At 54.7% G+C, this 20,847-nt stretch overlaps 1 protein-coding gene across 5 annotated transcripts; it reads right to left on the bottom strand.

The window, feature by feature from the left end:
* Positions 1-4,205: 4,205 nt before the first annotated feature.
* PITX1 (paired like homeodomain 1) lies at positions 4,206-19,298 on the bottom strand. Of its 5 annotated transcripts, XM_051794172.1 has the most exons (5): positions 19,223-19,287; positions 14,943-14,982; positions 10,475-10,656; positions 7,419-7,624; positions 4,206-4,873 (listed from the first exon to the last, which is right to left on the bottom strand). In XM_051794172.1, exons 3-5 carry the CDS (start codon positions 10,635-10,637, stop codon positions 4,334-4,336), a joined length of 909 nt encoding a protein of 302 aa, XP_051650132.1. In that variant the 5' UTR covers positions 10,638-10,656; positions 14,943-14,982; positions 19,223-19,287; the 3' UTR covers positions 4,206-4,333. The 5 variants fall into 5 exon arrangements, with proteins under 5 accessions (XP_051650132.1, XP_051650130.1, XP_051650134.1 ...); XM_051794170.1 differs by lacking the exon at positions 14,943-14,982 and having other exon boundaries at positions 19,223-19,298; XM_051794174.1 differs by lacking the exon at positions 14,943-14,982 and having other exon boundaries at positions 10,475-10,652; positions 19,223-19,281.
* Between the last annotated feature and the right edge of the window lie 1,549 nt (positions 19,299-20,847).

The raw sequence follows: 20,847 nt of genomic DNA, 5'->3' as shown, positions 1-20,847 counted from the left end.
ATAACTTGGCTTTGTTTGATGGGCAAAATAAAAAATGGACAAAAAGAATGTGTAGTTTCATATTTTTATTTGTTCTCAGTCCTTGTGTACGGGCTGGTCTATAAATTAGAATATTTTGGCTGTTTTGATAATATCAGACTAAGTATTTTACATGCAAGTTGCCAGACTGAAAAGTCACAGATTCTTATTTAATTGATAAAGTAATTTTTTACTTATACAAGGGTATACTAAAATAATAAGGTCTGAAACTGTGCCACTGAAGTTAATGACAAACCCTTCATAGGTTTCATATAAACCCCATATTTTTATTATCCCAGTTCCACGGACTTTTGTTGCAAGACTGCAGCAAAATGTTAGGGCATTTCTAAGTGTTATTTTTATTATACAAACCCCCATTAAAATCAGTACTGAAGCATCCCATTAATTTAAATGGGACTTTGCATGGTTTGCCGAGTTCCAGGCCACAGATAAAGAGAAGTATGCAATTTGGAGTTAAACTGACCACAGCTTTTTATTGCAAGACATTTAATCTCGAGCGAACAGCGCGGGCTGAGGCACAAAGTCTTTGTGAACTTCATCTGGGCTGGTGCAATCGGAGCCTCCACCGTGTAGAAACTCCTGGGTTGGTCGTCTGGGACCTCTCAGGACCATACAGCATTCCCAAGCAAACCCAAGCAAAGCTCTCCCCAGGCAGCTTTGCCTTGGAAATGCTAATAGGTAAGCCAGCACACCCAGAACAAATGGAAAACTTGATGCGGGTATTTCTCTGGCTCCAAGTAGCTGCTTGCCTGGACAAAGGCAAGGCTGCAACCCGTAGCAGGAGTCTGGGGACTCCCTGCAGCACCCGCTGTAAGGCAGGATCCCGCCGGGATGGAGCAATGCCGGATTGAAGCGATGCAGCTTCGGAAATCTCAGTTTGAGCTTCAGGAACTGGGAGGAATGTGCAGGGCGAGGGATGGAAAAGCATCGCCTCCGGTGTGTGGGAACACCCACCAGCCAGACACCGGCAAGGGGAGCTCAAAAACCGAAGTCAGAAGGGTGATGGGGGGCGGCATTTCATACGGGGAACCCCCCTTTGGGGACTTTGGGGGCTGAGGGACCATAAATGACACTCCCTCCTGTGCTGCCCCAGAGTGACACACACCTGGGCACCCCCAAGGGCATATCCCCAAGGAAGATGTGCTTGGGCAAGGCAGTCCCAAGTAGTGCCTCCAACACACCAAACCCCCAAATAATTCGAACTCTAACCATTGTGGGGGAGACCTAAAGGCTGCTGGAAGCAGGGCATCCGGAAGAGTGCACAGGAAAGGTGTAGGAGCTCCTTTCTGCTCAGTGTCTCCTTGGAATTTTCCTTTTCCTGGGCCATAAATGTGTCGAGATGCCCAAATTTCGCCCAGCAGCAGCAGATCAGCTTTCCCTGGTCTATTCACAGGGCAGGGGACACGTGTGAGGGACACCAGCACAGAAGCCCAAGCAGGCTGTGCCCCTGGGCTCCAACTCTTTCCTAAGTTTCGGGAGGGGGTGGGTGGCTCAGGACTCTGAACCAACAACTGAATCTTAGGGCAGGGTTTGGCCAAACCTGAGCGCCGCTGCTCTGATTTAGGACTAACAGTGCTACCTCCAGGAACAGGAGAAAACGAACAACGAAAATCCCGGCTAAAATCCCAGCGAAGGCTGGCAGATCCCCTCTCACCTGGAAAGACTGGGGGAAAATCAGTCCTCGTGCTGCTCTGGGGACTCTCCCGTGGCTATAAGAAGGGATGGGGTAGCCGGGGAGACTCAGATCCGCTCTGCTGAGCCCCCGCGTTGGGAGCAAAGCCCCGGGACGGGCGCGGAGCCCCCCGATCCCAGGGAATGGGCCATCCGCGGCCGCGCAAACAGCGCGTTTGGGTCGGCGGAGAGCCCCGGCCGTGGCCATTCCTGCCGCCGGGTCCGGCTAATTAATTCATTCGTTATATTAATTACGGCATTTGGGGCAAAATATTAACAGGAATCGTAATAGTAAATATATAGTCATTAACGAGTAAAGAAATAGTAATTAAATAATAATGAAATCAGAGGGGTTTGTGCTTGCAAAAGCTTGGGGGGGGAAAGAAAAATAAATAGAACAACCTTTGATATTCAAGATGCCAGAGAATTTGGAGGAACGAGAGAAAAACGCACCTTAGGAAACCGGGACGAACGGCTGCGGGGGGAAGGAGCGGTGCCAGGGCTGCGACCCACCGGGGGTGCTCCAGGATAAGGGGATTAACTCTTTGGGGAGGGGAAAAGTCCCGAGCCACGGCTCGAAGCGTTGGGATTTGGTGGGAACAGCGATGCAGCGGCGAGGAGAGCCGGACTCCCAGCCCCGGCAAACAGCGGGAACAGCCTGCCATAAAATCGGAGGTGGGGAGGGTTTCCACTACCGGGGCTGCCCATGGGGGGCAGGGAATGGGGGTCCCTCCCTGGCTGGGCGCTGGGGGGGACACGGGGAGACGACGGAATTACCGGGGGAAGCGGGGGGAAGCGGGGGGGGCCCTCCCCAAAATGCCACCACGGGGCGAGGGACAGAAAAGCTGCTTTTCTTCTTGTTTAGTCGCTCTCTTAAACACAGCCAGAAAAGAACATTAAAGGCATTTCTAGATTTCGTTTTCGTTTAGTTTTTTTTTTAAGTTTTCTTTTTTATTCCCATGCTCTTAATTTTGAAAAAAAAAAATCACAAAACATAACTTATAAAACAATATATATACTGCATCCTTATCCACAACAGCATAATTGAAACATCCAGGGTAACGTTTACCACAGGTGTGAAATACACTGGGAAAGAAGTACCGGGTGCATTTTATGTTTCTTTGTCACCTACAGGTAATAAGTATCGACAAAAATAAGCAACAAATATGCCTGCAATTAAACTTCATATGCGTTTTGTATGCGTATTAATAAAAATCATATTTATAATTTCCACGTTTTGTATTTTTTTGTTTGTTTTTTCTTTTTTTTTGCCAACAAGCACTTGTAAAAGTATCTACATTTACATAATAACACCTTAAGATAATAACACCTTAAGATTTTTTTTTTTGATTCCTTGTTTTTCCTTCACATTTAGAAAAACAAGGAACTCTTTAAGCTTTGCTAAGAACCTTTCCAGACGCCGAGGCTCGCTGTTTCTCTAGCAGAGATGCAGTATCTGAAATCACTTCATAACAGACCATTTTTCGTCTTTTTTTTCTAGACTCTCTGAATGGGGGTTGGTTTTCGGTTTTACTTTTTAAAGAGAAAAAACACCCCCTGCACTTAAATAAAGATGAATGATAATTTCATTATCAGGATAAGACTTTGGATGGGGAGACAGATGAACAGTTTTTGCATCACTGAAGGGTTTCTGTGCTCTCTCACAGCCGGGGATACTGCAGTCTTTCGGAAAGGATGAAGAGGTAGGAACCTTGAGCTGCTTAGTATCAGGAATGACTGGATTATAGCTTCCAACTAAAGAAAAAACATCAAGAATCATGCATTTTAAAAACGGTTTATTCAACGGCCAAGGACAATGATCCGGCACAATGCAACTGTAGATATAAATATAACCTTATATAAGTGGTTGACCCTTGTCATTATTATTTTTAATAGTTTCATACCTAATATTTTAACCATTTTTTTCCCCCGCAGATTGCACTCTGCGATTTATATTTTTTTCCTCCCCTCTCCCCCCCCCCCCAAAACCTTTTCTTTTTTTGGTCTTTTTTTTTTTTTTTTTTTTTTTTCCGAGTGTGATTCTGTTTCTCAGTGGTAAACATTAACCAAACTCTTCCCGTGCGACAAGCGGCCAAGAACCGTCCCACCAGCTCTTACCACCGAGGCGTCCCCTCCTGCCGCCCTCCCCGCGGGGCAGCGGCCGCCTTACCGACTCCTGTGCAAGTTCAAGTAAACACATACAACCCGCATAATCCAGAGAAAAAAAATTGCAACTCATCCATGTACCAGATTTCGGTGTCTCTTGCAAAAGTTTTCTGGTCCGTTTACGGTTTTCGAGGGGGTTATTATTATTATTATTATTATTATTGATTTTGTACATTTTTAAAGCGCTGTTTTGTTGGTTGCATCATTAGTTTGCAATAATTATTTTTTTTTATAGACGGTCGAAGTCCGCGGAGCTTTTGGGTCTTTTGTTTTTGGGTTTGGGGGTTATTTTGGGGGTGGCGCTTTATTTTTTTTCCTCTCTCACTTGCTTGGGGTTTGCTTTTAGTCATAACCGTGTTTAATTATTTTTTTTTTTTGTCTTTTCCGTTAAACGTCGCTTTGCTTCTGCTTTGCTTTGTCGGCGGTGCTTTCTCGGAGGTGGTTTGTGTCAAGTCCGTCAACTGTTGTACTGACAGGCGTTTAGACTAGAGCCGGGGCTTTGCAAACTGCTGTAGCCGAAACTGGAGTGCTGCTTTGATTTCAGTCTGAGGCTGGCTAAGCTGGAGTTGCAAGTGTCCCGGTAGACGCTGTAGGGTGAGCCCGGTGGCCCGTAGGGACAGGCCGGCGAGGACATGGCCGAGTTGAGCGAGGAGCCGCTGATGTTGTTGATGTTGTTGAGGCCGGAGTTGGCCATGCCCGGCACGGCCGAGTGGCCCATACTGGAGGGCATGTTCATGGAGGGGATGCTGCTGGGCGCCGAGAACATGGACTGCGAGGACAGGGGGCTCATGGAGTTGAAGAAGGTGAAGCTCTTGGTGGAGAGCGGCGCCGGGGTGAGGCTCTTGGTGGCCCAGTTGTTGTAGGGGTACCCGGCGTACATGTCGTCGTAGGGCTGCATCAGCCCGCTGAACTGCGGCACGTAGCCGTTCTTGCACAGGTCCATCTGCTGGTTCCGCTCCCGCTTTCTCCACTTGGCTCGGCGGTTCTTGAACCAGACCTGCGTGGGGAGGGGGAACCGACACGACTCGATGAGTGCGGGGCCGCAACAGCCCCCCCCTCCCCGCCGGCGGTGCGGGGATGGCCCCCGCAGCCCAGCGCCGGCTGCCTCCCGGCCCGCACGGCCCCACCGGGATGCCACAGGAGGCTCCACGGCCCCGAACCGCCTCTCCCCGCAGCCCCCCCGCCCCCGTGGGACGAGATCCCGCTCCGCAGGGTGTCTGCGAGCACCCCGGGCTCTGCGCGCATCCCTCTGTCCAGCGGGATGCTCCGGCCGGGATGCGCGCAGCCGCCTCTCCGCGCTGGGTGCCTGCGAGTCCCCCCGGTCCCCTCGGTCCCCCCCGCCGCCCCTTTCCCGGAGCCAGGCGGGGGGCGAAGGCACGGCCCGCTCTGATTAGGGTCGGCTCGCCCCGGCTCTGCCGCGTTTCCGAACGCTAATGCCGTGTAATAAAAGCCCCCTGTTACAGATCATAAAAAAGGGGATTGGATTAGTATGTTTAGGTTGGGGGAAAAAAAAATCAATCCCCGCATCGCCCTCGGATAGATGCAGCCTCTGCCTTTATATCTAATGAGAATTTACAGCCCTGACTAGGGAACAGAGAAGCGGGGCCGCTCCTGGTGTTTGATGCAAAAACATGATCCCGTTTCTCTCATATTATTATTTTTTTTTTTTTAGCTCTCGGAAAGCCTTTGAGCCCCTCGTGATGGAAGTTGGGCAGCCCCAAAATTCTTTTTCCGGGTTAAAAACCAGCATCCTTCTGCCTGCCGCCTGCGCCCAGCCTTCGAGCCTCCCTTGCAGCATCCTCCCCACCGCACCCCGGCTTTCTCCCACCGAGCCAAGGCCCACGGGCTCCCTGCGGACACCGGGCCCCGGCCCCGGAGGCTCCGATCCCTCCGGAGCCGAGGAGGGGGCGGGGGGCCGCTCTTGGGGCCTCCCCTCTCGGCGCAGAAATGGCGCAACTATTATTAAACACCGGTCTCAAGGATGGAAACTTCGTGGGGGAACGGATGGCAGAGTCTATTTCAAAAAAATAACAATAATAAAAAGAATCCTGTATAAATAGGAAACGAAAGCCAACATGTTCAAAACCTGTAATATACTCCTCGGAAGGTGCTTCCAGACAGGAATTTCCTGAAAATGAGGGTAATAGTTTTAATTATGGCTCCTAGACATTTTAAAGGAAGGCCCTCATAGCAAATTAAGGTTAGATTTGCAATCTGCAATCTCCGAACATCAAACCCAAACATCTCCACGTAGAGGGAGAACGAAATCATGTTAATTGCAAACTCATATTTTAGTTTTATTTGCTCCCTGAAATATTCGACCAGTGTTAATGCACGGTCTTTGTTTTGTTTTAAACTCAATTAGGACAATGCTTTCAGACTCATTTCCCTTGTTTCAGATGGGTGTTTACTCTTTGAAGGTTTAAAACAGAATCTCTGTAATCCGATTTGGTCACTCCAGGTTTAATTGCCAAGAGAAAAAAAAATAAAAAAAGAAAAGAAGAAGTGGATATTTCGGGCGGTGGGCCTTCGCTCCGAGGTTGCCGTTTTCTCCCATGCTCAGCCCACTGCCCCGCGGCCGAAACAGCGAGGGGAAATGTCCGGGGGGGAAAAATGCAAAGGGGAGGTGGAGAAACCCAGACACAGCGATAGATCGATAGAGCCCGGACCGCTTCGGCCCGGTCGTTCTTTGACAGGATCGTTCACTCAAAGTTCTCTAAAAGGAACCGCCGAGGCTGTATATATGCATATGTGAATATACACAGAAACATATATCCATATGTCTAGATATATGTGTGGACCAACATCGCCGAGCCTCCAGTCCAGCTAAGAGGGGCGCATATATATAAAAATATATATATACTAAAAAAAAACCCCAAACCATATATGTGTACCTATATATATATATGGTGGCATCGGCTCCGAAGGGTGTAAAAACCAGGCGCCTTCGCGGTACAAGTTTGTGTCTTCAGCGCGTATTGACTCTGCGACCCCTCCCCAGCCCTTGCCTTTCGCTTTCGGCCCCCGCAAACATCCGCTCCGCCCGCGGCTGCGGGAGATGCGCGGCCGGGAGGGGCCGGCACCGAGACCCGCACCGCGGGCACTGGATCCCGCAATCCCGCCGCCGCAACAGCATCGAACAGCGGACTAGTAATTTTGCGATTATTGGGAATAACAAGACCAAGAGGAAATTGCTTGAATGAGGGTTGCTACTGCTCCGCGCGGCGTTTCGTCCTGGCTGGGGGGTTCTTCCCTGCACAGCCGGGCCCTTCCCCACCCGGCCTCTCGCTGTCCCCTGCACCGCTCGCAACCCGTTTTTCGAGCGGGTCCCCGGTGCTGGGCCGGCGGTCGCGGACCGCTCCGGGCGGCATCTCCCCGCGGCCGAGAGCCGAATTTCTCTTCTCCGGCCTGGGTCCCGATTTTGGTCACTAAACCCCGGGGCAGAGCGGTCTGGCACTGCCGCAAACGGCCTCAGCGCTCCCAGCCGGGGCAGTTTCCCCGAGCCCCCCGTTCGATCCCGATGGGACTGGCGCCCCTCTTACCCGCACTCGGGGCTCGGTGAGGTTGGTCCAGACGGCGATCTCCTCCCGCATGCTCATGTCGGGGTAGCGGTTCCGCTGGAAGGTGGCCTCCAGCTCCTGCAGCTGCTGGCTGGTGAAGTGGGTCCGCTGCCGCCGCTGCTTCTTCTTCTTCGCCGGGTCGTCGGCGGCCCCGTCCTCGTTTTTCTGCTCGCCGCTGCGCTCCTTTTCTGCCAGGGGGTCGGGATGGGGATGGTTGGTTGGTTTGCTTTTTTTTTGTTTTGTGTTGTTTTGCTTTGGTTTTTTTCCCAGCGCGGGCACACAAAGGCGGGCACCCCCGCCCCGCACCCAGCCCTGCCCGCTCCACCGGAGGGACGCGTGGGGGCACCCACTCGTGTCCTGCTGGCCCCTGAGCCCACCGAGTTCCCTGCAGCCCATCCCGGCCTTTCCCGGGGCGGCTGGGGAAGGAGCACGGAGCCCTACCGGGTCCAGGGCACCCAGGGAGGCAACACTAGGGACCCCCAGAGCATCTCGAAGCGGGCCCGAGGGGTGAGAGCGTTCGTGGGGAGCGGGGTCCCCGCAGCACGGGCCGCTCCACCTTTCCACGGCACCTTCTCGCTCCCTCCAACCCCAGGCGCGATCTTTGCTCCATTGTCTTTGTTGTGCTCGGCCGCGACAGGAAACTTTGGAAGGGCAGGGGTGGAAAACGCAGGAGCAATTAATTGCAAAAGGCCCCTCTCCGCTCTCCCACTTCATTCTCTTTTTATTAGTATTATTTTATTCTGCCTCTTTTAGGATTTTGCTGTTTATTTTAACACGGGGCTGAGCGAAGCCCTCCGCAAAAATCATATCGAAAGAAGGAAAGAAAAAAAACAACGGGAGGGTTTTCTCTGCCGGGATTTGCGCGGACTAGAAACAGGAATCGAGCCCCGACCCCACCGCAACGGGGGGACGAACCCCCGCTCCGCTTTCATAACGGGCTCTCTGTCTCTCCCAGCCCTTGTTTCGGCCTAGTTTGTCCCGGCTGAAGCGCTCGGAGACGGACTGAAGGCCCTGAACGAAATGTGCTCCCGGGCTGGGCCCCGGCGGCGCGGGGAAGGTGCAGCCGGGCGGTGCAGGGCCGGGGGCCGCGGCCAACCCCGGCCTCGGTCCTGCTGCTGCAGGAGGGAAACTCCGCCGAGAGTTTTCCCTTTTAGAGTTTTTTTGTTTTGTTTTGTTTTGTTTTCCCCCTCCTTTTAATTTCTTTTTTTTTTTTTTTAAACCCCTTTTCGAAGATTTTCTCCCGCCGCCGGCGGGCCCGGGGGCATTTCTGCAGCCCCGACCTCTGCGAGGTAAGCGGGAGTCTAAAAATAATCACGAGCTGGATCCAGAGCCGGGGAAGACTCGTCCTTGCAAAGTCACCCTTGAATCGCTCCTCACTGGGCTCCTTCCAAGGGGAAAGGGATGAGGGTGCGAGCAAACCCAAACGGCTCAGTGGACCCCCAAAAGGAGCCGATGGCTCTGCGGCGTTTGCAGCTCAACCGAGGCCTCTGCAGCACAGACCCCATCGCCCCCGGCCCCCCCGGCCCCGAGACCGGCCGAGCCGCACGGCCTGGCGGCGGCGGGGAAACTGAAACAAAAACAACCCCCGCCAAAACAAATCCTCCCACTTTCGGCTGGGAGCAGCTCGGGTAAACCGGGCCGAGAGGGAGCGGGGGGCGATCGGGAAGCAGCGGTGGTCCCGATGGGCTCCGGCCGCGGCCCCTCGCCCAGCGCGGGCTTTAACCCCTCCAAATCTTCCCTAAAAATCCGGCCTCCGCGCAGGACTGTTGCAGAATTCCAAATCGTAAAGCAAGGCATCTTTAATTGGCTTTTGTACCTTTTTTTCCATTTAAAAAAATTATTGAAATCTAAATGCATTTTGCAGCTTCTCGGAGAAGAAAAACAGGCAGGTCCTCAGCCCTCCTGCAGCACCGAGGGGTCACACACAGGGGTAGGGCAAAATGGAGCAAATCTCCCTCTCTAATCTCCAATAATCCCCTCTAATCTCAGAGTCCCTTCCAGACGCCGGTCCCTAACTTTGTTTGCGAATCAGGCTGGGAGGCACGACCCAAACCCTCTTTATCACCGGGTGCCACTTCGGGCCCGACTCTTGCCACAGCCACTCTCTAAGTTATGGGACCTGCTAAAACTCCAAAGAGCAACAACAGTCGTTAAAAATTTAAATTATATGAAACATAACCTGCCTCTGAAAAGGTCTTGCTGGAGAAGGGGTATCACGCTCCTTCTTGAAGCTTTTGTTCCCTTCTTCTACCTTTCCCTTGTCATTCTAGAAATGTTGTTATTTTAATTAAATACAATCTGGGAGACTACAGCGTTCCTTGAAGCCCTCGCACACGGTGGTCAGGGTGCGGGGACCCTTCCCTTTCCCTGCGGGGCTTCTTTTCCGCAGGGAAAGGGTGCAGCCTCAGCGGGAAACCTCTCCGCGGCCGAGCACATCCCCTCCGCGGCGGCCCGCGCTGCCTGCCTTGGCCCCACGCTGCCGCTCCGGCTCTGCCGGCCTTTTCTTTCTTTTCTTTAAATTTTTTTTTTCCTCTGACAGAGAGATCTTTTTCCATCTCTGCACCACCCGAGCTGGAAAATAAACCCGGGCGAAAGCTGACATTATTTCAGAAACATCCGGCAAAACCGCACTCCCCGAAGAGCCCCCCTTCCTCCCGACCCCATCAATTAATAACTGTGGTTTTTATTAAAAAAAAAAAAAAAAAGAGAAAGAAAAAAGAGCAGTTCCTGGGATGGGGTTGGGGAGGTTGGGGAGCCATGTGTGCCCTCCCGGCGGGCTGTCAGCGCCGGGCACGGCGGGGCCGGCAGCTCCAGGAGGGCCCCTGCCCCCCGCTCCGGCTCCCGGGGCTCGCTCGAGATGGAGCCTCCGGGATCACCGGCAGCTCTTGCTTCCCCTTGTCCCCCATCGCCTCTGGTTGCGCGGGGGGTGCTCGCCCAGCACCCGCGGCCGCCCCGCGAAGGGAAGGTGCGGTGGGGAGGGGGAGGCAGCGCGGGGGGAGCGGGCCGGGGCCGCGGGGGGCGCGGGGGGGGAGGGTTACCTGGCACCTCCGTGTCGGAGGATTCACTGGCTGAGTTGTCGATCGGGTCTCTGGGTTCCGAGGATCTTTGCAAATGGAAGCTGGAAGCCATGTCATGGGAGGGTTGGGGTCTCAAGCTCTCGGGCAGTCTCTCCAAATTCATTCCACCTTTAAAGGAATCCATGGCAGGGGCGCCGGGCTGCCTGGGGGAGTTTGCAGGTGTTTATTCCACACAGAAAGGAACAAGGAGGCTTTTTTTTTTTTTAAAGGCAGAAAAAAAAATCAACAAAAAACAAAAGCAAATCCACTTATTACTAACAGTATTATTTTAAGGGTGTCGGAAGCAGTCTGGGCAGCGCCTGGAAGGCGGTTGTCTGCTGGGGAGAGGCACGGCGCTCCGGCCGCATAGGCAGGGAAGTGGTAAAGATCCCTTATAGAGAAACGCGAGTTGCGAGTTGGACAGTTTAAAGCTAAAGAGATTAAAGTGACCTGCCCTAGAACAAATGCCTGTAGTTAAACGGGGCTCCTCCCCCTGAAGGTTAAAACCTCCCCGTCTCGCTCATGCATCACTCCATCTAGCGCTGGCCCAGCCCGGCCGCGCGGGACCTGCCTCCGCGCTCCCCGCCATCCGCGCTCCTTGCGCGCCCGCGCCCAGACCCGCGGCCCCCCGCGCCCCTGCCCGACCCCCGCCGCCCGGCCGCGGCTCCTCCGGGGGTGCCCTCCCTCCTCCTTCCCCCCACCCGCCGCGTCCTCCAAACTCGGTGATGTATTAAAAATATTCCACGAACGAATGGAAAGGTGGAAAATCCTCCCGGGATTTTTCCCCGCCCGCCCGCACAACCCCTCCAGTTCGCCCCCGCTCCGCGGTGCCCTGCCAGCGCAGATTGCGCCCCAGGTATCTCCAGGGGTATCTCCTCTCCCTTCCCGGCTGGGCCTCACGACCCGCGCAACCTGCGCGCCCTGCGGTGGATGCGCACCCAGCGCCCTCCTCAGCATCTCTGCGGGGGGCTGAGCGACCCCACCGCGCGTTTCAGTCCCGCGGGGAAACCAGTTGCCAGAGGGGTGATTTGGGCCGCGTCTGAGCTGGTTTTAACCTTTTTTAACATTTTGTTTCAGGCCGAGGGTGTTACAATAACGCGGCTCGGGCCCTGCCCGGCGGCCGGGGGAGCGCAGCCCGGGGAGCGGCGGCCGCGCCATCGCTCCCACCACATCATCTTTCAGCACACGATTAATAACAAATAATTTTCCTGCCGCAGCCGAACTCGCGGTGACCCTCGGGAAGGGTGTCTGAGGCTCTGCCAGTCCGAGGGCCGAGGCAGCCGGCGGGGAGGGGGTGGGAGACGCTCCCCCGGGAGCCCCCCTGTCCTGCAGCGGTCACCGGTGTGCCCTGTCCCGGTGCAGGGGCGCGTGGAGCGGGGCCGGTCCCCTGTGCTGCCCGCGCAGGCCGGGATACGGCCTTGAGCCTTCCTGGATAGCACCTCGGTGTTCGGTGAAGTGGAAAAACCCACGGGGGGGAAGAAGGTGGGTACCCGCGGGGTGCTCGCCGCACTGGGGAAGGGGGTGAGGGGAAAGGGGAGAAGGACTCTGGCTGTGACTGCCTGGGGAAAGGATCCCTCTCTCCTCTCTATTTTATCGACTCACTTTAACTGATCTATCCTGACACTCTATTTTGCTTTCAAATCAAGTAAAGATGTGGGAGAGAACTTTTGAACTGGTTTATGGAAAAGTGGAGGGAAGCACTGTTCCAGCCGCGCAGGCTTTTTCCAGCCCCTCTGGGGTGATGGAGCCGGGCCCGCCCCGCACCCCCCGGCAGTGCCCTGGGGGGCCGGGGACCCCAGGAGGGGGGAGTCCAAAATTCCCAGCCCCTTCACCTCTGGTCTTCAGCGCCTTTTGCAGTTCAGGGGATGTACAGGTGGGTGCTGTCAGGGTCAGCTCTCCCGAGCTCTCTCCTTCCTTTTTTTTTTTTTTTTTTTTTTTAGTGACATCTTAATGTCCTTCTGCCTGCCTGCCGCTCCCGGCTGAACTTCGCTCAGGAGTTTGCAAACGACTGGGAATGTCGAGTACCCGAGGTGAACCAGACAACCTCGGGGTTGCTAAAGACGGATGTGGTTTAAAATGCAAGTATTTACCAGGCCTCGTATTTACTGCTCAGCTGATGCAGGAGCCCACGGCACGGGAAGGATGGAGACCTCCTCCCGGGGCAGAAGCAAGAGGTGGGGATGGCCTTTCTCCCGAGAAGAGGGAAGGTGAATAGACTGCAAACGCGCACCACATCTGAGACCCTCCACAGTCCCTTTTTTCCCTTTATTTCCGTGGGCAGCAGCCCCGGGGATGGTCTGTGGGGGCTCCTCCGCTCTCCGTGGGAGCGGGACGGAGCCCGGCGGGCTGTGCTGAAGGGAGGCTGAAGGGACTCGGTAATCATAATGGTCTTTTCCAACCTGGATGTCTCTATGATTCCACGAGGCTGCCAACAGCCCGGCTCCGCTCTGGCTATTTTAAACCCACTGTCACTGCAGCCTCCGGACCAGAGGCAGCTTTTTTCGTTCTTTTTAATGTATTTTTTTTTAAATGCACTTAATTTACAGTTTTCTTTCTGCTCTATAAGATCTAGTTTTTAAAAATTCGTTCTAGGCTCAATTCCTACGGGCTGGGCGCGAGGAAAGGCTGAGCCCGGGCACCGACGCTATTCCGCCGCGGTAATGCTGAGTCCGGGTGCCTCCCAGGGCCACAGCCCCCCCGGCTCCTCCTGGCGTGTCCCCGAGGCAGATATCCCCCGAAACAGGCCTTAAATAGAGAGTAATGAGCTGGCCCTGCCTCTCCCGGCCCCCCCAGGAGCCGGAGCAGAGCCCGGTTCTCTCCTGGCCCCCCTGCCCGAGCCGTGGTGGGGGTCGGGCATTTACCGTGCACCGGGTCTGCGGCGGGGGGATACATCAATATCCTATATATACATCCAACCTGTATCTTAAATATATCTAATCTATATCATATATCTGTCTTCTGTGTGGATTTAAGGGCATCCTCAGCCAAATCCACCCGGTTATTCCCGTTGCTGGTCGTGACACATCTGGCGTGACAACAGAGCGCTCCCACAGAGCGGTCACCCCCGGATCGGCGCTTTCTCCTCTCTCCTCCCATCCAAGCCCACTCCGCTTAGAAAACCTTTCGGCTGGCAAACTCTTCCATCAAGTGCTACGTCACGGGGCCGTTCGCGTGACGTCATTCATTGCATCCCTAGCGTCACGCCTCACCTTTGAGCCAGCCCACGACCCAGGGCAAGCCTTGATGCCCCACTCGGAGCCGGCTCTGCTTCCCAGGACTTGGAAGCGACCTCACGGCCCCACGGGCCGGGTAGGACGGGGTCACCGAGCTGGGATCCCCTTTTCTCTCCCCACATCGCTGGGGGCCAGAGGAGTTGCGGGAAGGGAGGAAAGGCCGCAGCAGCCCGGCCGTGGGGACCCCGCCAGCCACCCGACCCTGCCAGGACACCCTTGGGGAGCCGCGACCTGCGTGGGCGTGGGAAGGGTCGGGGAGAGGCGGAGGGAGGGTCAGGACCCGCGGGGAAGCGGGTGGCGGGAGGGCTTTGCGTGGGAACCCCTGCGCGGGACTGGCCGGGGAGCATCCCCGCTCTGCGCCCGCGCAGCCACCGCACTCCCGGCTCCCCCCGGCTCAGGACTGCGCCAGGGATCTGTAAAAGGCTGGAAGCCCGCAAATAAACCGCTCCGCTTCCTCCTGCTATAAATAACCGCAGAACTAGGGATGGCTCTTAGAAATAAATCAGCGCTGGCCACGCCGGTGACAGCCCCGTGAAGAAGAGGAGACGTGTCTGACCGAGAGCAGGACTCCCGCTGTCCCGAGGGGACCGGGCCGTGTCGCCCCCCAGGTGCCTGGAGAGGGTCCCTGTTTTCGGAATGGGGCTCCCATTCCCGGCTGGCTGCGGTGGTTGCAGCCAATGCCAAAACACCTGGGCCGTATATCAGGTGGTGAAGTTCAGTCTCTGCCAGCTTTTCCTTTTCAGATTTATTAGTGTTGTATAGACTTAGATTCAGTCTATAAATTATTGGGAATTGTTACAAAAATAAAGGCATCTCCTCCCAAGCGCACCTCTGCCCGAGAGGAGAAGGAAGCCCTCTGAAAAATAGAGCTGTAGGGAGACAAGAGAGAAGGGAGAAGCTCTCCAATCCACACCCAACCAAATTCAGTCCAGCCAAACCCAACCAAACTTAGTCCAACCAAACCCAGCTAAACCAAGCTCAGTACAACTAAACCCAATCCACCTCAGCCAAACTCGAGTTCACTCAGTCAAACCAAACCAAACCAAACCAAACCAAACCAAACCAAACCAAACCAAACCAAACCAAACCAAACCAAACCACAACGAATGCAACCAAACCAAACCAAATGAAACCGCAATGAATGCAACCAAACCAAGCCAAGGCAAACCCAAACAGTGCAATCCCAGCCAAACCAAGCTCAAGCCAAGCCAGCCAACCTCTCCAGGTGTCCTCATCGTGGAACCCAGCAGATGGGAGCTGCTGCAGGAAAACGCTTTTAATAACGAAACCATCCAAAAAGTGCCCACCGACCACGCCTTGGCTGGTGCGTGGCTCTGACCCACGGGATTCCCACGCGTGTGGGAAGCAGCAGAGGCCGGAATGCGCGCAGGAGTGTGCGCAGGACAGCGCGGTGCCCCGCGGAGCAGGGAGCGCGCTGGGGGGGCGGTGGTTGTGGTTGCGGTGTACCGGGGGGGTGGTGTCTGTCGGGGCAGCGTTCCGGGGGTGTCTTGCCCCAAAACAGCATCACCCCAAAGGAAAAGCATGACCCTCACGCACAACATGGAGACCCACGTTTACGCCGCCGTGCGAGGAAAAGCTCTGCACTCTCCGCGCGACCGTGGGCTTGTCCTGAAGGGAAAACGAAGCAAACCCCAAAAACGACGAAAGGAGCCCCGGAACCCCCCGACCTCCACCAGAGACAGAGCCGGGTTCCCCCCAGGCCAGGCGGAGCGGGAAGCAGAGGGAGGGAAGAAACCCAACCCGAAGCGCGTGTTAAATCGCTCAGGAGGGGAAGGTGGAAAATTACGCTGGCTGCTGGCCGGCCTGTCCTCCTCTGCGCAGCCAGGACAGCAATTTTCCTAAGAAGTAGAGCAAAACGAAATTAGCCCCTTTTGGACCCGCAGCCTTCGTCCCTCCGAGTGTCGGCCAAGCCTCCGCCTTCCGCGGGAACGCAGGGCCCCTCCGCGCCGCGGATGCTCCGCGGGAGGGTTTCCACCGGTCGCTCTCGGTCCCCCGGCCTCCCACCGCCTCCCTGCCCCATCCCGCTTCCCTCGGCTCGGCGGACCCTGCCCCACCGCCTTGGCTCTCCCCGCCATCGAAACACGAAGGGGGAAATGGATTTTTCCTGAGCGGAGCCTTCCCGGGGCACCTGGGACACCCGGGGCTGCCCCCCACCCCCTGCCACCCGCATCCCGCTGCGGGGCTCCCCCGGGCGCGGCGGCCAGCGGCAGCGCTTGCAAAAACTCGGGATGAAAAAGTTGAAGGCTTAATGTTTTCTGACAGATACAAATGATACCCCAAGGCTTTCTTGAAATGCAGCGACTGACGGCTGGAGAAACGGTTTTCCTATTCGCGTTTCTGCAGCTGGAAGCGGCCGGGGGTGGGGTGGGACGGTGCTGGTTCCCTTCGGCCGCCATTCTCCTGCCCGCACCCCGAAAATAAAACAATCTCCTGCGCGTCCGACCTGGGACAACTCTTTTTTCCCCTCAAAATGCCTGGTAGCACAAACTCGCCCTTGCCCAGAGCTGCCTCCCAGCCCTCCCCGCATCCATCAGAGCACAGGCACTGAGCTCTGCTCTAAACCAATATGAATTTGCTGTTAGAAGCGGCTTGGGTTCATCTCTGATAAATCTGATGTGAGCGGGAGAATGTCAGCGCCCTGCAATAACAACGTCGGAAGATGGACAGCTCAGGAATACGGGGATTGTTTCCCTAGGTGGGGGAAAGAGAGGGGAAAAATCACAATATAGCCCCACAGTTCCCTCTCTGGGCAGAGAGAACATGCTTTTCTGATTAATTGACGGAGGAAGGGGCACCGGAGTTTGCGAGGCAGCCTGCTCATGTTACTCTGTGCATCTTTAGATCCCCAAATGAGGCTCTTTTGTGGGCTCAAAAAGATGCCTCTGAAACAGGATAATCAGAGGCCCGCGCACTCCGTTGGCATTTGCTGAAGACTCTTCTTCAGCAGAAAAAAAAGAGCCTGAATTTGGAACGAACGACATTATGTTTCCATGTGGGTTTCCCCCACCTTGTTTCGGCCGAGCAACCTCTTAATTACTCCAGCATTTGGATGGGGGAAACACATTTCCCTTCAACAGGACATTTCCTGAAAGGCTGAAATATTCTAATAATGCGCTGGGCTCTTTAACGTGCTTAGAACAACAGCGAATGTCTACAAGACCCTCACATTTCCTGCTTTAAAATACAAAATCAGAGAGATAATTAATCTTTATGTGCATTCATCTTCTTCTCTTCCATATTATTTTATTTATTTTTCCTCCTTTTATACTTTTTTCTTTTAACATTTTTTCTCTTATTTTGTTCCCTTCCCCCCAGTTTTTAATTTTTTTTTTTCTTTCCCCTCTGTCCTTTTCAATATTTTTTTCTGACTTTTTTTTCCCCTTATTTCCCCCCGAACGGCTGATCTCGCCCCACTTCCCCGGGCACCGTGCTGCTCCCGGCGCAGCTCCCGCTCGTCTCCGCTGCCCCAGGAGCAAACACCGCCGAGATAAAGGCACGGGACACTTTTCTTTCCAGTTTCATTGTGGGAACGGCCATATCTTAACTGGTACATCTCGGGGAGAGATAGGAACATACCGCCTTCCAGAGGGCTGTGCTAATCAGCGCGCTGGGTTAGATATAAAAGTTCAGGGCAAATAAAACGAATTAGTTTTATTAGCACGTTTAGGAGGCGGTCTAACGAAGGAATTTGGATTTACTAGAAAATGTTTTCTCCTCCCCTTTTGTTATTTAGAAGCAACGTATATCCGAGCTGCTCATCACGGGAGAGAAATAATTAATTGTTCCATCTGCGATCATTTTTTGGGAGAAAGGCGCTCCCTTCTCTAAACGCGATAAGAAGGATATATATATATATATACATATATATATTTGGAAATACACATTTTCACAATAAAACATGCATGAACAATAAAACGCACTGTAAAGGAGAGGTGGTGGAGCCGCCAGGTTATTGTTTGGCGGTGGGTTTCAGTAGGAAAGATCTGCCTCGATCACAAGAGCCTCTAACTCGGCTAAAACTTTCTCAGGGAAATGTGGCCACGGCTCCAGCGCGGGATTTCCAAGGACTTTGTTCATATTTCAGACAAATGAAGGATTTTTGGGGAAGTTCTGCCAGTGAAGTAGACCTCAGGGAATATTTGGAAGTCAGATTTTACATAGGCGGCTGGAGTTGGCGCAGGGAATAACCTGGAGAAGAGGGACTTTGGTTTGTTAAGTGGAAAGTATATCTTTTTTAATTGTTATAAAAACAAACAAACAAACGACGTCTTGGTCCTCGATTCAAGCACAACAGTATCGTTTTATGTTCAATTCGTGACTCGGATTTTGTGTTCGTCTGCAGTACGATTGGCAAAATTTGGGGGAAAGGGACAAAATAATAAGAAAAAAAAAAGAAATAAGAGAAAACTCGCTTAGTGGCAAAGTTTCTAACACGAGGCTAAAAAAAAATTTCCCGAAAGATATCAACCATAGGGAGTCCTCAGGTCCGTTTAAGCGGGGTTAGCAAACGGAAAAAAAGCCTTTTCCCTCCACTTCCAGGATTTTACTCCCACCGCAGGAGCTGCGCGGAACCCGCGACATATGTACTTCCCAAAGATGGTGCCTATTTTTTAAATTAGAAAAAAAAAAAAAGAAAAAGAAAGAAAAGCAGAGGGGCTGCAGAATATTATTTTCCTGAAAAGGAAAATTCATCGACGGCCCAGCGTCTCCCCGCCTGCCCGCCCCGTGCATCGCCGGGAGCAGCCGCCTCTCCACCGCGGCAGCGCAGCCGAGGACCCCTCGGCATCAGCCACATCCCCCGCTCGTCCCGGGGATCCCCCGCCCCGCCGGGGCCGCCCGAGCCTCCGGACATCGCTGCAGTCCCCGGCGCTGCCTCCACCGGCCTGCCCTGCCCAGGGCACCGGGGACGAGCCGCGGAGTGTCCCGCGCAGCAGCGCCCGAGGCTGGAAGTGCAGTGGTGCGTTCGGAAAAAAAATTAAATATATATATATATATATATATACATACACACATATATAAAAAAAATTATAAAATGAGGTAACCCCTCTGGAATTGCCTTTCCCAGCGCATTTGTCAGAGCTGACGAAGCGCAGAGGCCCCGAAAGAATTTATACACGGTATAAAGATGTCAAGGGCTGCGCGGGGAGCGGAGCGCGGGGCCGCGGCGAGGGGCGCTCCCCGCGCCGGCTCCGCTTTGTTTCCCAGCCCCTCCGGCCGCGTCCCCGCAGCGCCGGGAGGGCGCGGGGGCGATGGAAGCAGGACGGCTCGGCGGGACGGGCGCGGGGGAGACGCGCGTGGGGCGGGACGGGCGCGGGGCGCACGCGTGGGGGGCGGGCCGGGCCGCGGGGAGGGACGGGCGGCGACACGCGTGGGGCGGGACGGGACGGGACGGGCGCGGGGGGGACACACGCGTGGGGCGGGACGGGCCGGGACGGGCGCGGGGGACGCGCACACGCGTGGGGACACACACACTCACCGGGCGCTGCGCTCGGCGGCGGCGGGGTGCCGGGCCCGGCGGGCGCTGTGCGCGCCCCGGCCGCCGCTCCAGGGTTTTCTTGGGAGATTTCCCCGTCTCCTCCTGACGTCAGCCCCGTCCCAGGGTGCCGCAGACGGGGGAGGGCCGGGGGCAGGGCCGCCCCGCACCGGAGCCCGGCGGCGCCGGCAGCCCCGCACCTCCGTCCGTCCTGCCGCCCAAGGCATCCCCGGGCCCGGCCCCCCTCCCGCCCGGCCGAGCCTCCCTCGGGGGGTGGCTTCGGGCTCCTGCTTACACGGCCCCTGCCCTTTTCATTTCCTCCCGGTTGGGGCTCTTGTCCGAGGGGGCAGGGACAAGGAAAGGCCACTTTTCTCTCTCTCTCTCTCTCTCTCAATCTTCCCCCCCCCCCCCCCCCCCGCCCCGAATTACTCTCCTGTTTCAGGACCTCAGCGCAGCGCCGAGCACCCCAGGGGAGGCAGAGAACAGCTCCCCGAGCCGCCCGGGCTGGAGGATGCAGGACTCTGGGAGATGCTTCCCTGGGTGATACAGGCACACTGAGTTCACTGCTCATCCCCAGGGCCTTGGTTCACTTTAATTTCCCAGGGATGCTTTTGGAGTTTCAGACACTTTCCTTCTCATACCTACCCCCTGGAAGTTTCCCTCCCAAGAGAAAAGCACGAAAGTCCTGCAGTGACCAAGTGAACACGGCAGCAGGGATGTGCCTTGTGCTTCCCTCAGCAGAGCAGGTCACAAACTCATACACACACAGGCTATAACTAGTGGAAAACCAAGGACAACGAATATGGAAGGGATCAGAAAGATAAATAGCATAAAATCAGGAACAGTCCAGTCCCACACTTGCCATTTGTTATAGAGAGAAGAAGTAAATGGGATTCACATGTCGAGCATTAGCTGGTTGTTAGTCTGTAAGATAATATTAACTTCAGCGCTCGCTGGTTTACTCCAGTTTTCCAAAGGCAGTTCCAGGAGGCGCCCAGCCTGTAATTTAGGATGGCACATACTGTGTGAAAGAGGCATTGGCACCGGGGCCTACCAGCACATCAAGGTGATATGAACATAATAAAACTTTTGGAGAGGGAGTAGGAGCTCATAAATTAATGCATTCTACTGTTTTAATACTGGGAGCTAACAATGTGTTTCCTGTTCAGCTGATCATCCCCACTGCAGCCTAACAGCTGTTTTAAAGGTGCTGTGAAACTGAAGAGAGGGAAGATGATTGTCTTTAAATCAATGTTTAATGATGTGTTATTAGGAGAAAAGTCTTCCTCCAGCAGATGTTTACATGTTGAGGATGGAGGGAGCTTCCCAGCCTGCCTGTCTGGGATGACAGGGAGACCCCCTGGTGTCCCACTGGTCTTGCAGATGGTCTTGATGTCCCCAGCACTGGGACACAGCTCACTCAGCACCAGGAGAGGCATTGCCCAGGTCTTTGAGTGGGTGCTGAGGAAACTCCTCTGGGATGTTGAAGTGTTGCAAGGAGGGAGGTTGGACTAGAGGATCCCCAGTGCTCCCTTCCAACTGTATCCAGTCTGGGATTCTGATTCTGTGATGGTTTGCAAATAATTTGAGTCATGACTACGAGCAGGCGAATAGGGCAAATGTTGAGA

Source organism: Manacus candei, unplaced genomic scaffold (genome assembly GCF_025592945.1).
Source record: "Manacus candei isolate 608988 ecotype Guabito, Panama unplaced genomic scaffold, ASM2559294v1 h1tg000037l, whole genome shotgun sequence".
Taxonomy (NCBI): domain Eukaryota; kingdom Metazoa; phylum Chordata; class Aves; order Passeriformes; family Pipridae; genus Manacus; species Manacus candei.
This window is presented reverse-complemented; position numbering and strand designations above follow the sequence as displayed.